The 15,222-nt window shown below is 48.7% G+C and overlaps 1 protein-coding gene across 1 annotated transcript in view; it reads right to left on the reverse strand.

Annotated features, from left to right (window-relative positions):
• The window catches only part of E2F3 (E2F transcription factor 3), a 167,805-nt gene that overhangs the window by 20,388 nt on the left and 132,195 nt on the right, over positions 1–15,222 (reverse strand). The window contains exon 6 of the mRNA XM_078687933.1: positions 1,931–2,066. Coding sequence (XP_078544059.1) covers positions 1,931–2,066 — 136 coding nt within the window. The remainder of the gene's footprint in view (positions 1–1,930; positions 2,067–15,222) is intronic.

A 15,222-nucleotide genomic window follows, 5' to 3' on the forward strand; every position in this document is an offset into this window, starting at 1 on the left:
GTCCACTGTGGCTGGAACTGAATGGGAGTCGACATGGTCTGTAAGAAGCGTGACAGGTTCTGGAGGGTTAACAGGGGATTTTGCTGCCGCCAGTAAGCCCAGCAACGAGCGCTTAGCGGTGTTCAAGTCCTGTGAGACCCTCCGTTCTAGGAGAAGTACGCCTTGATTAATGGCATCATTTGCTTTAGCAATAAACTGGTCGATTGGGCCGGTGGTTTGGGCAATGCGAAGTGCCTTGTTGCTCCTAGTACCTCTCGGGGACATGGTTCGGGGATACGAGATAGGATCGTGATAATGATTATAACAACACAGTCAAAAAATGCAAAAGTCAAATGGGGTGGCCCAGTCCAGTCTTACCCAGGCTTGAACGGGCTTAAACGGGCCCGGTCTTCGCCCCGCGCTTAGTCCCGCGTCGCGGGATAATGATGGTATTGAAGTACTCATGGGCGTGGGGGCGTGTCCGCCGGGGGAAGAGGCACCAGCTGTGATGTTGAATGCTGGGCCTCGCAGTCCCCCGGTGATGCGCCTCGTAGTTTTACTGGTCTCTCAGCCACTGGGAGCGAGGTGTCAAACCGCCGGTTGCGGGTGTGCTCCCACCAGTGGGGGACCTCTGTGACCAGGCGAGCAGCAGGCAGAGCCCTCCCGGGCAACAGGGAAACCTCCGTGAAGGGATTTGCAGGAACTAGAGAAAGTGAGCGGCACCCGCGCAGCGGGTGTCGTGAAAGGTAAATCCCGGCTGTGGAAATAGGGGCGTGTCCGCCGGGGGAAGAGGCACCAGCTGTGATGTTGAATGCTGGGCCTCGCAGTCCCCCGGTGATGCGCCTCGTAGTTTTACTGGTCTCTCAGCCACTGGGAGCGAGGTTTTAAACCGCCGGTTGCGGGTGTGCTCCCACCAGTGGGGGACCTCTGAGCAGGCGAGCAGCAGGCAGAGCCCTCCCGGGCAACAGGGAAACCTCCGTGAAGGGATTTGCAGGAACTAGAGAAAGTGAGCGGCAGATTCATTTATGCAAAGGGTATCACTTTTGGAATCTCTGCCATGTGTAAAGTGAACTCTGATTCAGTTTGGAGAGTAAAGCGATCCATGGTTGAGGGGGGGGATCAAGTATTCGAGCAGGAAACTAAATAAGGGACTTAAAGTAAAAGATGAATTTGTATTTACGAGAATAGTGTATAAACCTATATATTCACAGACATCCTATTGGAAGAGATAAAAAGGATTAAATAAGATTAACAGCTAGAAAAGTATGTCCATCCTGCTGAAGGCTATCAATAAGAATCCAAAACTTTGAATGCAAGGTCAAAAACAGAACAATGGCCTGAGAGAAGAAAACCCTGAATTATAAGGCACAGTATAATGAACAAAATTAAAAATTGCCCCAAGGCAGCAAAAATTAGGCATGTATATACAATTAGGAACAGTTAGACTCTTACAGAAAACCTTTTTTTAACGAATATTTAAGATGTGTGATGTGTTTTTGTGATAGTATATTTATGTGGAAATTGGACATTTTTGGTAATGAATTAGATTAACTGTGATCGGTAATAAAGAGAATAAATTTGTAGATTTAAAGATAATCTATTCTCGTATTGCCCCTTTATTTAGAATCCATTCATTCCATTATGATGATGTATACATAGGAGTTAGTATTACGAGATGAGCTTGAGAAGTCTTTAATAGTAGCATCTAGGCTACCATTTTGAAAATGGGATTTGCAAGAAATCTATTAACAGTGGTGTAGTTCGACAAACTATGTCGAGACAGACCAGACAAGACGTTTTGGCAAAACGCTAGGGCGACAGCAAACAAAATCTGGAGACTCAGTCGTTTCCATGTCAAATAGTGTAAGGAAGGTACCCCTACCCCCCCAATCAAGGTCAATTGTAATGCATTTTTTTATTACTAAAAAATGAATCTAAACAACTGGCTTACCTTTGGGGTTTAATTTTGGGATATTTCCATTGTAGTCACGATGGCAGGATTTTAGTGGACTGCTAGTTTCAGTCTCTTCAGGACAAAGATACACATCAACGGGGCCCTGGGTACTTGTTAAATGAATCTGTAGGTTCTATATCAAATTGAAAAGAAACAAAGCACAAAAAGAGGAGTTCAGTTAACACAAACAAGAAGTGTATTTCTTCAGAAGGGACAACAAGCATCACTGTTGTGACCTTTGTTCAAGGGCAGTCAGTGCAGCCTCTGTGCCCTATGTGTCCGGCAATAACAAGATAAGACTTCTAATGTAGGAATTTCCTGGGCTTTAAAAATTGTATTTCATTGCAGACACAAACGCAATCCGGTCTGAAAATGAGCAAATAGGCCCACGGAGGTGATAAAATGGCTAATAATTTTAGGAAAGGTTATTTGTTGGCTACAGCCTGTTTACAAGAGTTTGTGTATAGTATGCAGCTGCGGTGACAAAACTAGACCTAGTGCAGGAGGCGCACCGGTCAGTGCTGTGGACAGTGCAATAGGGATTGATCAGCCAAATGTGTCAGTAGAATCCAAGTGGGTGCCAGTGTGGGTTCAAGTCAATAAGCAATGTTTGTAATGAATATGCTACTTACCAGTATGCATCTGTTCTTGGCATGTAGGGCTGCTAACATTCATATCTTAGCATTAGATCGCCGCCTAGTGTTGGGCTCGGATGATTGCACATTGTTGTCCTGGAAGAGTCTTCGAAGTATCCTGAGATAGGTGGCTCCTCCCCTGGACTACAGTGCGCATGGGCATCGGCTCCATCCCCAGATTGTTTTTCGCCATTGTGGCAGAAGATGGAGTGAAAGTGTAAAGGATGTCCATGCTAATGAATAAATACAATAGTATATCTGCAGCTGCGACAGGCACCGGGGAGGAGGGCGGGCGATATGAATGTTAGCAGCCCTACATGCCAAGAACAGATGCATACTGGTAAGTAGCATATTCAGTTCGAGGCATGTGGGCTGCTAAATTCATATCTTAGCATAGAATACATAGCAGTCCCTCCATCAGCGGCGGTTGCCCGTGCCAGCTGCAGAAACCTGAAAAAGTGTCTTGAGAACAGCCTGTCCTACAGCTGCTTGCTGCTTGGAGTGCACATCAACACAGTAGTGTTTTGTGAAGGTATGTGGTGTGACCCACGTGGCTGCTCTGCAAATATCCTCTAAAGGAATGTTCCCTAGGAAAGCCATGGATGCCCCCAGTTTGCGTGTGGAGTGCGCTCTGGGGGGTATTGTTAAAGTGCGCTTGGCTTTTTGATAACATATCTGGATGCACTTAACAATCCACCTGGCTATCCCTGCTTTGGAAATTGGGTTGCCTTTGTGTTGTGGTGCGAAGGCAACAAAGAGTTGTTTTGTCTTTCTAAAGGGTTGTGTTCTGTCTATGTAGTACATCAACGCCCTCCGTACATCTAAGGTATGGAGCATTCTTTCCGCCACCGTTTGCGGGTTTTGAAAGAATGCTGGTAAGTCAATAGTTTGGTTAAGATGAAACTGTGACACCACCTTAGGAAGGAATTTAGGGTTAGTGCGTAGCACTACCCTATTTGGGTGAATTTGAATGAACGGCTCTTGTATGGTGAGCGCTTGCAGCTCACTGACACGCCTCAGAGACGTAATAGCTATTAGAAAGGCCACTTTCCACGTAAGGAATTGGAGCTCACACGAGTGCAGTGGCTCAAATGGTGGCCCCATCAGTCTGGTGAGAACGACGTTGAGGTTCCACACCGGAGCTGGTGGTGTTCTTGGGGGAATGACTCTCTTCAGACCTTCAAGGAAGGCTTTAATGGCGGGCACTCTGAAGACAGAGAGGTGCTGCCTGTTCTGAAGATAAGCCGCTATGGCTGAGAGATGTATCCTAATGGAAGTGTACGCCAGATTGCACTTGTAGAGATGTAACAGATAGCAGATGATGTTGGGTATAGATGCATCTAGTGGGTTGATGTCATTGGACGTACAGTAGATGACAAAACGCTTCCACTTAGCAGCATAGCATGCTCTAGTAGTTGGTTTCCTCGCCTCCTTGATGATACTCATGCATTCTGGAGGTAGGTTAAGGTATCCAAACTCTAGGACTTCAGGAGCCAGATCGCCAGGTTGAGCTGTTGTGGATCTGGATGCTGAATGTCTCCATGGTTCTGCGTCAAAAGACTGGGCGTGAGGCGCAGTCTTTGATGCGGCACCACTGAGAGTTCGAGGAACGTGGTGTACCAAGCCTGTCGTGCCCACGTTGGAGCAACCAGGATGAGAGTCATGGAGTGCTGCCTTAGCTTTCTTGCAACCAGCGGTATTAGAGGGGCTGGCGGAAAAGCGTATGCAAATTTGCCTGACCAGTTCATCCATATCGCATTCCCCTGCGACTGTGGGTGAGGGAACCTGGCGGCAAAGAGTCGGCATTTTGCGTTCTCCTTTGTTGCGAACAGGTCTATCTCCGGATGACCCCACTGCTGGAAGTACGGGTGGAGAACAGAAGGGTGTATCTCCCACTCGTGCATCTGATGGCTGTATCTGCTGAGCAGATCCGCCATCTGATTGTCCTTGCCCGGGAGGTGTTCTGCCATGAGGAAAATGTTCCTCTGAATGGCCCACTTCCACATGCTCTGAGCCAGATGAGACAGCTGTGGCGAGTGGGTGCCCCCCTGTTTTTGAATGTAGTACATCGCGGTCATGTTGTCCGTCCGGACTAGCACGACCTTGTTGCTCAGATGTACAATGAAGGACTTGAGCGCCATGAAGATTGCCATCAGTTCCAGATAGTTGATGTGCATCTTCTGTTGCTGCGTCGTCCATAGTCCCTGCACTGTGTAATTGAGCACATGAGCTCCCCATCCCTGGAGAGATGCGTCCGTCGTCAGGACAATCTGCGGCACGGGCTCGTGGAACAGTCGGCCCTTGCAAAGGTTGTGTGGAGTCCACCAATGCAGAGAGTCGTATGCCCGACTGGTAACCAACACTAGGTCTGTCAATTGCCCACGAGCCTGTGTCCACTGATTCGCTAAGCACTCCTGGAGCGGGCGCATATGTAACCGTGCGTGAGGGACTATGAAGATGCAGGAGGCCATCATGCCTATCAACTGCATGAACACTCTCGCTGGCAGGGAGTGTCTTGGTCGGAATCGTTGGATCAGTGACTGAATGCTGTCGATTCTGACTTGGTTTGGCTGAGCCATGGCTGTCAGGGTGTTGATTGTAGCACCCAGGAACTGCCGGACATGTGCCGGTTGAAGATGCGATTTTGGGTAATTTAGGGAGAAACCCAGATCGTGAAGAAGGTGAATTGTAGTCGACATGTCTGCGGCGCACTGTTGCTCTGACTTGGCTTGTACGAGCCAGTCGTCTAGGTAGGGGTAGACATGGATATTCTGCCTCCTGAGGTGCGCCGCCACTGTCGCTAGACACTTGGTGAACACCCTCGGGGCCGTAGTGACTCCGAAGGGTAGGACTTTGAACTGGTAGTGCCTGCCTTGAATAGTGAACCTGAGGTATTTCCTGTGTGACGGGTGTAGTGGAATGTGGAAATAAGCATCCTTGAGATCTAAGGTCGCTAAGAAGTCTCCCTGGTTTAGCAAGGGAAGAATCTGCTGTAGTGTAAGCATATGGAAATGCTCTGACAGTATGTACAGGTTGAGGGGACGTAGATCGAGAATGGGCCTGAGAGAACCGTCCTTCTTTGGAATAAGGAAGTACAGGGAATATACCCCTGTGCCTTCCTCCCCCACCGGCACGAGCTCGATTGCGCCTTTTTGCAGCATCGCCACCACTTCCTGCTGCAATAAGTGCAAGTGCTCTGCGGACATAGGCCTTTGCCTCGGTGGGATATTGGGTGGAGTGGATTTCAGCTCTAGGCAATAACCATACTGGACTAGTTGTCGCACCCACCTGTCTGTGGTGATGTTTCTCCAGACGGGCAGGAACTGCTGCAGTCTCCCCCCGACAGGTGTTATGTGGTCGGGGGGCAGTGACAGAAAGTCACTGTTTGCTTGGAGTAGAGGTGCGGGAGCTGTTGTTTCCTCTGCCGCGACCTCTGTTGCTGTTATTCCTATAACCTCCCTTGTTCTGTTTAGTGAACGAGGATTGCGCCCCACCTTTGGAGAACTGGGATTGTTGACCCATCTGTCCTCTGGTGACTCCACGTGCACCTGAGCGACGAAAATTGCTGCCACGAAACTGTTGGGACTGCAGGGCCCCCATAGACTTAGCAGTTTCCGTGTCCTTCTTTATTTTCTCTAGGGTGGTGTCAACATCCGGACCAAACAGACTATCAGGATTGACTGGCTGATTCAGAATTGTTGTTTGAATATCCTGCTTAAACCCTGAGATGCGGAGCCAGGCTTGTCTTCTCAGCATAACGCTAGTGTTGATAGCCCTAGCAGCTGTGTCCGCAGCGTCAAGTGCACACTTGATGGCTGCGTTTGATATTAGCTTACCCTCCTCAATAAGCATTTTGGTGCCTTCTTGGAACTGTGGGGGCAGGTGTTGTATAACCTGTTCTAGGGTGTCGTAGTGCGCCCTATCATAACGCGCCAGGAGCGCCTGTGTATTTGCGATGCGCCAAAAGTTTGCCGCCTGTGCAGCCACTCTTTTGCCTCCTGCCTCAAGCACTTTGGACTCCTTATCCGGGGGAGGAGCTTCACCCGTTGTCTGGGAGTTGGCACGTTTCCTGGCATTGGCAACCACAAGAGAGTCCAGTGGCAATTGTCCCCGGATGTAGACGGGGTCCGCAGGTGCAGGCCTGTACTTCTTTTCAATGCGAGGGTTGACCACTCTCGCCCTCGTAGGCTCCTTAAAAATGTCCCCAGCATGTTTGAGAACACCTGTCAGCATAGGAAGTGTCTTTACTGTCCTTTCAGATATGGCAAAGGTGTCAAAAAGGAAGTCTTCCTCAACCGGGTCGGCATGCATGTCCACATCATGATTGGCCGCCGCCCTTTCAATTAGTGCATGAAATCCTGCTGAGTCCTCAGTCGGGGATGCACGTGCATTAAAGGTCTGCGGGTCTTGGCCCACACCTTGGGTGTTCTGGTCACCAGTGTCGTCGTATGAATCTGGTTGTACATCAGGTTCATCGATAGGGAAATTGTACTGCTCATCCTCATCATATTCCTCACCCACAGAGTGTTCTGGGGAGGGAGTAGGGCTCCGTCTTGGAGGAGGCTGAATCGGTTCCGTGAGGCCTGAGGCGTCAAGGGGCACCCTCTTCTTTTTCATTGGGATGACGTAGGGGTCCACCGGCTCAGAAGTGATCTTCCGTTTATAGAGTGTCAGCTTGCCGGTGGCAGCATCGATGAAATGCTCTGAATCGTCTTCCGATTCGAGTACACGACGTGGAAGAGGGTCAGGCAGCGAGGAACCCTGTTTCGGAGCCGATTTCGTCGAAAACGCTTTCGGCGCCTCCTTAGGTGGCAAGAGAAAGAGGAGTTTCCCAGAAGGCTTAGCCGGAGCGTCCTTTTGCGGCTGCGGTAATGGCATCGGAGCCGATGGAGCAAAGGCTTTCTCCCTGATTCTCTGCAGTGACTCCGCAATGGGGGACGGTACACTGCCAGTGGGTTTCGTCGCCGACAAGGATGCTTTGAGCTGTCCCTCGGATCCGACGTCCTCTCGGGCCTTGTGCGTTTTGGGCGCGGAAACCGTCTTCGGCACCTCCGAATCTTGAGGCCGGGGCGCAGACTTCTTGTGCGTAGCCTCTTTGGAGCCGACCTTGGCGGGCTTGGACGGCGCCGTAGCCGCTGATCCGTGCCGACCATCTTTCTTGGGGGCCCCTTCTTCGGGCGTCGGTTTCGATTTCGGAGCATCGGAATCGACAGACTTCCTCGGCTTCTGCGGACCGGAGGTCGACGGAGCCGACGGGGTGACGGGCACCGACTTCTTCACAGGCACGGCAGCCATCTTAGGGACACTCGAGTCCTTTGGTTTCAGTTTCGATTTCGGGTCGGCCATTTTAGGTGTTGACGACCCCGATGGTTTCAGTTTCGGGTTCGAAACTGCGTGCCCAGCAAGTGAGTCCGTAGCCGGGCCCGAAGGCGGGGCTGTGGCTTGCGGCAACGGGTCCTGGGTAAGGCCGACAGGCGATCCCGTGTCCCGGTCGGTATCCTCGTAACCTTCGGGGCAGAGCTCGTCCGCTGAGCTATCCGCCGCGGCCCCATAAATTTCATCGTCGTCTCCTACCTCTTCGACGTATTCGAGGACCTGACCCGCGACTCAGTCGTCGTCTCCCGGATCCGCCTCGACCTCCGTCTGTGATGGGGAGATTTGTAGATGGTGACCCTGGACCTCTTCTTCCTGGTCGCCGAAGATGTTTTCCGGATCTGGGGCCGCTTGCCTAGCTTCCAAGCGCACCGCGCGCCGAAGCTTGAGAGTTTTCTTGGAGCGGAACTGTGCACAGGCCTTGCACTTGCCGTCGTCGTGGTCCGGTGAAAGGCACTTGTTACACACGGGGTGTAGATCGATGTGTGGGTACTTGGACCCACAGAGCGGGCAGTATTTAAACGGGCTCCGCTCCATGTCCGTAAAGGCTTGCAGTCGTGTCGCGATGAGAAGGCCTCCAAGTTTAGAAAGCGAAGAAAACTCCGCTTATTCCGGCTCCAAGAGACGGAAGACTCGAGACCGAGCGCAGACAATACCGACGCAAGAAAATCGAGGCCTTTTGGCCGGTAAAAGATAGATTTACTTGGTTCCGACAGTAAGACGTCGAGACCACATCCGAACCCAATGGCGGAAAAAAACAATCTGGGGATGGAGCCGATGCCCATGCGCACTGTAGTCCAGGGGAGGAGCCACCTATCTCAGGATACTTCGAAGACTCTTCCAGGACAACAATGTGCAATCATCCGAGCCCAACACTAGGCGGCGATCTAATGCTAAGATATGAATTTAGCAGCCCACATGCCTCGAACACAGTCATTCTGTGTTACTGTTGATTTCTCTATTGCTGGTAACCATTTTAGGTAACTGCCTTAGCCATGTGTATTCGAAAGATGGTGTTCCTTTCAAGTTAAAGATTGGTGGATTTTAAGCTTGCAGTTGAAGGAGCCATGTTCTATGTGTTTTCTTGATAGACCCTCAGATGTTGCCAAGGGGATCAATTACTGCTGATATAAGCAAACATGCATAATAGGATTTTCCATGATCTCTAAACTAGTGAATACATTACAACTGTAACAACTGAACGAATACACAGGAGACAATTTCCAGAGTAAAACTTGTCTCGAGGGTCTTGCCCATACATGAATGAAAATTCAAGTCAACCATGTCTGCCAAATTAGAAAGGTTGCGTGCATTCTTTTGGAGACAAAAGAGCCACTGTTCTGTAGAATACCTTGCATTTGACGCAGAAGGCTTGAAGGGTAAATCCTTGGGTAACCAGGTGGCAGTGGAGAAACTAGAGGCCAGGGGCTTGTTTTCTCTTGGAGGAATAGTAACCCTAATGTGTTCTGTACACGAGGTGGACACATGCAGGAAGTCCTGGGCGTAGGCCTAGTCTAGAAGAGACAAGTTCATAAAAAAGTTCAGGGGGTGGTAAGAGGATACAATACATGGTTCTTAACTGGATGGATTATTTTCATTTTCTTAGTGTTGGTTCTGCATCCATATAATGTGTTGAACTGCAGAAAACTCCATTCTAAGCAAGTTTATAAGGCTTCCATCAAGAAGGCCAGAGCACCATTTCAGTTTTATTGGCGTTTAAATTGACAGCAAAGACATCAAGGTTATTCAATATGCCACTGCTTTGACTGCTTTAGGTGTTCATCTTAAGAATGACGTGGTGTTTGCATACTTGGGGTCAGTATTGGAGTAGAGCTCATTGTGGTATTGGAAGCCTTGCATTTTTCTAGCCAGAATCTGTACTAATATAACGATTTGTAAACGTATGGTAGGGGTAGGGTTCGCCCTGAGGCACAGCTATGCTGCTTTGTGGAGCGTTTTAAAAAGATATCACTTTTGTGTTGTGCAATGTATGACCCAGCTGTGGTGACCTGGGGCCGTTTTTTTTTTTTAAAATCAAAACGAATGTTTTTGGAAGCATTTAAGCAGGAGTTAAGTGCGGCTTCTGGTACTTTTAGCAGTCATTTTGGACGCACCACGCGCTTGAGTTTGCGATGTAGCTTCCACGCGCTCGCCCCTACTTAGAGCGCCTGTGGCACAAACTCATGCAGTGGAACCACCGCTGGCATGCCAAAGTCCGTGCCTGAACAGACCCTGGAATCCCGCGTTTTGCCAGCAAGAGAGGTTAGCCTACACTCTCAAAGAACCGTTAGCATTTCACCCACCCGGTTCCAAAGATTGCTTGTCCTCTTTAGATCCACAGGTAGGCCCAATTACTTGTCTCAGTTGTAGCTTTCAAGCTAATGGAATAGGTACTATGTGGGCGCCCCTGGAAATGTTGCGGATTCACTTAATAATCAAGTTGACACCTCTGGTAGGTAAGCAGGGAGCAAATACAGATTCTTCAATATCAACTGCCAGTCCATCACAAAACACCAGCGAATATTCTTAATGTCTTATGGGATAACGATCCCAACGCCCTGTTTTTAACTGAAGCCTGGTTGCAGGATGCTTCCTCACCCGACATTGCAGGATTGCCTTCCAATTACGCCATCATTAGGGAGAACCTGCTGGGGTGGACTGGAGGTGGGATTGCATTCATTTCAAGAATAAATAATGTAAAGTTCTGGAATTATCGATTCTGGACTGTGAAGCTACGTTCTTTTCATTATGTCTTACTCATAGATTCACAGTTTCCGGGACTCTGATATACCGGCCACCAATACATGCAGGGAACTGGTGTTCAGCAGTTCCAGGCCTTCTTGCTCCCATATCTTGAGATGTGCCAACTCTTTATAACTGGGTGATTTGAACATCCACCTGAAAGCCCCCACAAGCAACCTGTCAATGACGTTCAGAGAGTATCTAAGTGTGTTACACTTAGCTCTCATTAACTCACTGCCTACACTAGGCTGGTAATCTGTTCGATTCCATCTTTTCCAATACTAAGGATCTTACCTCAGATGCACCTCTGCCACTGTCATGGTCAGATCACTTGGCTGTCCCATTCCCGTTTAGGATTCAAGCCACCCTGTTTTACAAGCCCAACCAGTTCTGGGGGTGAATCCAGGATCTCGTTGAGATTAAGCACCCAGTCTTTGAATGCACAACTGTGTCACACTATGCCAGATTTGACACAAACTGTAAACCAAGATCAGCCCTTAGTTGAGCACTAGCTTACGAATGCTCTCGAGGTAATTCTCCCACTGAGGTCAAGGTCATCACGGACAATCCATCCTCCCACTGTAAGGTTCGCTGAAGTACTTCGGTTATAGGAAAAAAGATGTAAGATGCTTAGAAAGAGTGAAGAGAATCATGAGAGGACCATAAGGCAAAGTATAAATTAGATTTAAAACAAAATCATGGTCGTTATCAGGCAGCCAGGGCAGCTTTTACTCTGACAAAATTGCTCATGCCCAAAATTGTCCGAAGACACTTTTTAAAGTGGTTAAGAATGCATCAAACCCAAGCAAAGTGTATCCAGTGCCTGTGTTGTCACAAAATCAGTGGGAAGAATTAGCACATTTCTTCTTAAAAAAGTTGACGGATATTCAGGTTAATTTCACCAAGGCTGTTGAGCAGACTACAGATGTCTCCACTAGCACCAGCACTTGGGATCGTGTCCCAAGTGGTGAAGACAACTCACTACTCCTATTGATGCCCCTAAATTGGAGTTACTGTCTCTGCTAGACATCCCTAAAGTCCAGACTACGGAGTTCAATTAAATCAGACTCCCCGCTGGATCTGCTTCCTCCATCCAAACAATCTCTAGGAGGCAAACCTACTTCAAAAAGAAGCTGATTGACTCAACTCTTCACTATGTGAGGGTTCTATCCCACCAGATTGGAAACATGCCATGGTCCTACCGCGTCTAAAGAAGCCTAACCTAGATTCTACCAGCTGGACTAATTTTCGACTGATTTCAATGCTGCACAAATTCTTACGAATTCTGGAGAAGCACGTGAACTCGCAGCCCACCACCTTGTTGAAGTCCAAAATGTCTTCCATCCACCACAGTCGGGCTTTAGGGCAGGGCACAGTACATAATATGCCCTTCTAGTAGTCACTGAACATCTGAGATGGCTCCTTGAGGAGGGCAGTACAGCCTTACCAATTCCGTTAGATCTCGTGCGGCCTTCAACACTGTCTCAAACCATCTTCGTGGAAAGGATGGTAACACTGGGCTACAGGGAAAGGCCTTGGCCTATATGACGTCGTACCTGGACGGTGGTTTATTTCAGGTCTTTTCAGCCAGTGCTAGATCAGTCTTGTGCCCTCACATCTGGTGTATCCCAGGGCCCAGCCCTAAGCCCGATGCTCTTCAGCATGCGTATGCCCTTTAGCGGACATTGTGGAAAGCTGCGGGCTAACTCTGTACTCATACACCAATGACACACAAATCATTTTCGCGCCATCCTCGGCTCATGGATACAGCAAAAGAGCATTAAACTGGATGGTGGGGGGAAACTATATTCTGGTTCTTGGAAAAAATCCCCGGTTATGGGGCCCTCAACATTGGATGGAAGCAATTGGGAGCTGCTCTGGTATTACCTTCCAAGGAAAAGAACCTTGGCTTCTGGTTGGATGAGAAGCTATCAATTAAGCAACAAGTAGCCAAGGTGGCCTCCACGTGCTTTGTGGTGCTAAATATGGGTCAAAAAGATCATTGGGGTAAAACCAACTTCTCAGAATACAGTGGTTCAAACCTTCATCCTCTCTACAACAGACTATGGAAACATGCGGTGGCTAGGTTGCTCTATCGCTTGCAGAAATGTGCATCAGCCTCAAACCTTCCCTGTGACCTCCACTAGCTGCCTGTGGATAAGTGAATACAATTGAAGGCTTTGTGCTATATGGACAAGGCCAGATTCAGGACAGGTCCAAAATTCATCTAAAATCTGGTACTGCCATCCCAGCCTGTGTGCACGCTCCAATGACCTGGCAATCAGCCAACCCCTCAAAGTGGCTAGAATACATCTGGTGCGCGTGGGAGGCCGTAAAGACGCTTATTTGGGCAAAAAGCTATGGAATGACCAAGAAGTATTGCAAAGCTGTACCTCTCACAGTGTTCCGGAAAAACTTCAATGCCTGGTTCCTCTAACAAGGGTGCCGATTAATCCAACCTGGTCCTTGTGTATTTGAAGGTATGGCTCTAGGATGGTCAGCGCTTGCAGTTTGCGGATTCTGCAGAGTGACGTGATGGCCATTAAGAACACTTTATTTATTTGAAGAGTTTTATGTAGCGCTGGCTAGACCCGGAGGTATCAGAGCGATTTACATAAGGAAGTGGTTACAACAGAATATGGTTACATAATTTCCTAGAATAAAAACATAGCATGGAGAAAAAAATTATTCCAAAAATAAATCAGTTACTAGAGCATAAGAATAAAATAGAAACAGGTCCAAGGAGCAAGGATGGTAGAGGGGTAAAAGTAAAGGGTTAAGAGTACATAGCAAGTAAGGACGACCGGTAATAGATACCAAGAGTCAGCAGACAAGTTTAACAAAACCGGAGAAGGTCCAGGGATACTCAAACAAACCAGTGCCGGACTTCATCACTGGGTGGGGTAAGGAGAGTTGGAAGTGGACGGGGTGTCCCACTAAGCCGAAACACGAAGAGCGTTGTGAAGTCGAGCAAGAGGGGCAATGACCAAACCAGTAGCAGAGGGAGCTGGCTAGTGGCAAGGAACAGTCCAGAGCACAGCCAAAACCGCAAGATGGAGGAACGGGACTCGGACCCCAAGAGTTACAAAGACCAGATGGCAGGGTTGCGTGAATGCAAAAAAAATCAACCAAAAAAAAACAACAAAAAAAAACCCAGTGTTCAAAACCTACCCCAAAGGCAGAGCCGAATGGGGAAGGCAGCCGCTTGGCAATGGAGGGAGGCAAGGTCAAAAATCGCTGCTCTCTCCCGGGTAATCCACTGCAGGTGAAGAGAGCGCGGGCGTCCAGACAGCAGCCCCAGGAGGTGGAAAGGCAACAGCCAGTCAGGAGGACGAGCAACTCAGGAAGAAAGAAAGCAAGCTCAGTGGTGCAGGGCAGCAGTGCCTTGTGGTTTTCACCTCTGCACTCTCGTTGGTTTTCGTTTCAGAGCAGCAGGGTGCCATCCAACCCAGTCTTCGATCCGGAAAGGCAGGCGATGGCCGGAGGAGAGGGTCCCCGCCAATTCCCCATCAGCCACCACGGAAGGAAGAAACCCCTCATCAGGGCATCATCAGGAAGACGGAGGCACGCAGGAGAGGCGAGGAGAGACTAGGCCGATGCCCGGCTGGGTAGGTGACGGCGGCGAAACCGGAGCAAATCCCCCCCCCCCCCGGCCAGGTTTGCTCAGGCTCTGCATCCTGAAAACAACTATCCCCCAATCCTCTGAAGATCTCGAGCCGATATGCGGGAGATTGGAGAAGAGTAAGACTGCCATCGAGCAGGAACACAGGTGAGCAAAAGGGTTCCGGGGGGAGCAAGAAATCTGGGGATTTTTTTGGGGGGAAAACCTTTATTAGCATGTTCAATGAAAATACAAGCTTGGGCCTACAACCACTTGGGCCGGCCGCTAGACAACAAAAAGACCAACTACGTCATGGCATAGCACAGCTCATCAGCCGACGACCCAAGGTCCGGCAGCGAATCAAGATGATACTTGTATCGGAACGCATAATTCAATCACAGGATGAGACAGAGGTTTCATTTTATAATATTAAATGAACGGATCAGGTGCCATATAATCAAACAAAATACTACGAAGGACAGGTCGAGAAGCAGGATATACATCGTAAAAACTGCTATCACCGGGACGCTGGCGCTAATGCATATGCATCAATACAGATAGCAACACAGTGTATATTCTACGTTAAGCGCCAGTTCTCTGGGCCCGCCCACCGAAAGTAAGATGATATAGAAAGCAGAAGCACTAAATACCATAGAACGATAAGAATCAGGATGATTAGTCAACAACACTGATCCAAGAGGAAAGAAAAGGAAGGAAAGACAGTAGGAAAACAAGCATTGGAAATGCAATAGGTCTCGCATTAGAAAAGTTGTAGTTATTGGTCTTGTAAATGACATTTTTTTTATTTGCTGGTTTTTAAAATTGCTAAATTGATGGCTTTGTCATTTACAATGCCAATAGTTATAACTTTCGCGAATGTGACACCTATAGCATTTGGAATGCAACATGTTTTGTATTTACGTCACTTAGATGGCAGC

This window comes from Lissotriton helveticus, chromosome 4_1, assembly GCF_964261635.1.
Source record: "Lissotriton helveticus chromosome 4_1, aLisHel1.1, whole genome shotgun sequence".
Lineage (NCBI taxonomy): Eukaryota > Metazoa > Chordata > Amphibia > Caudata > Salamandridae > Lissotriton > Lissotriton helveticus.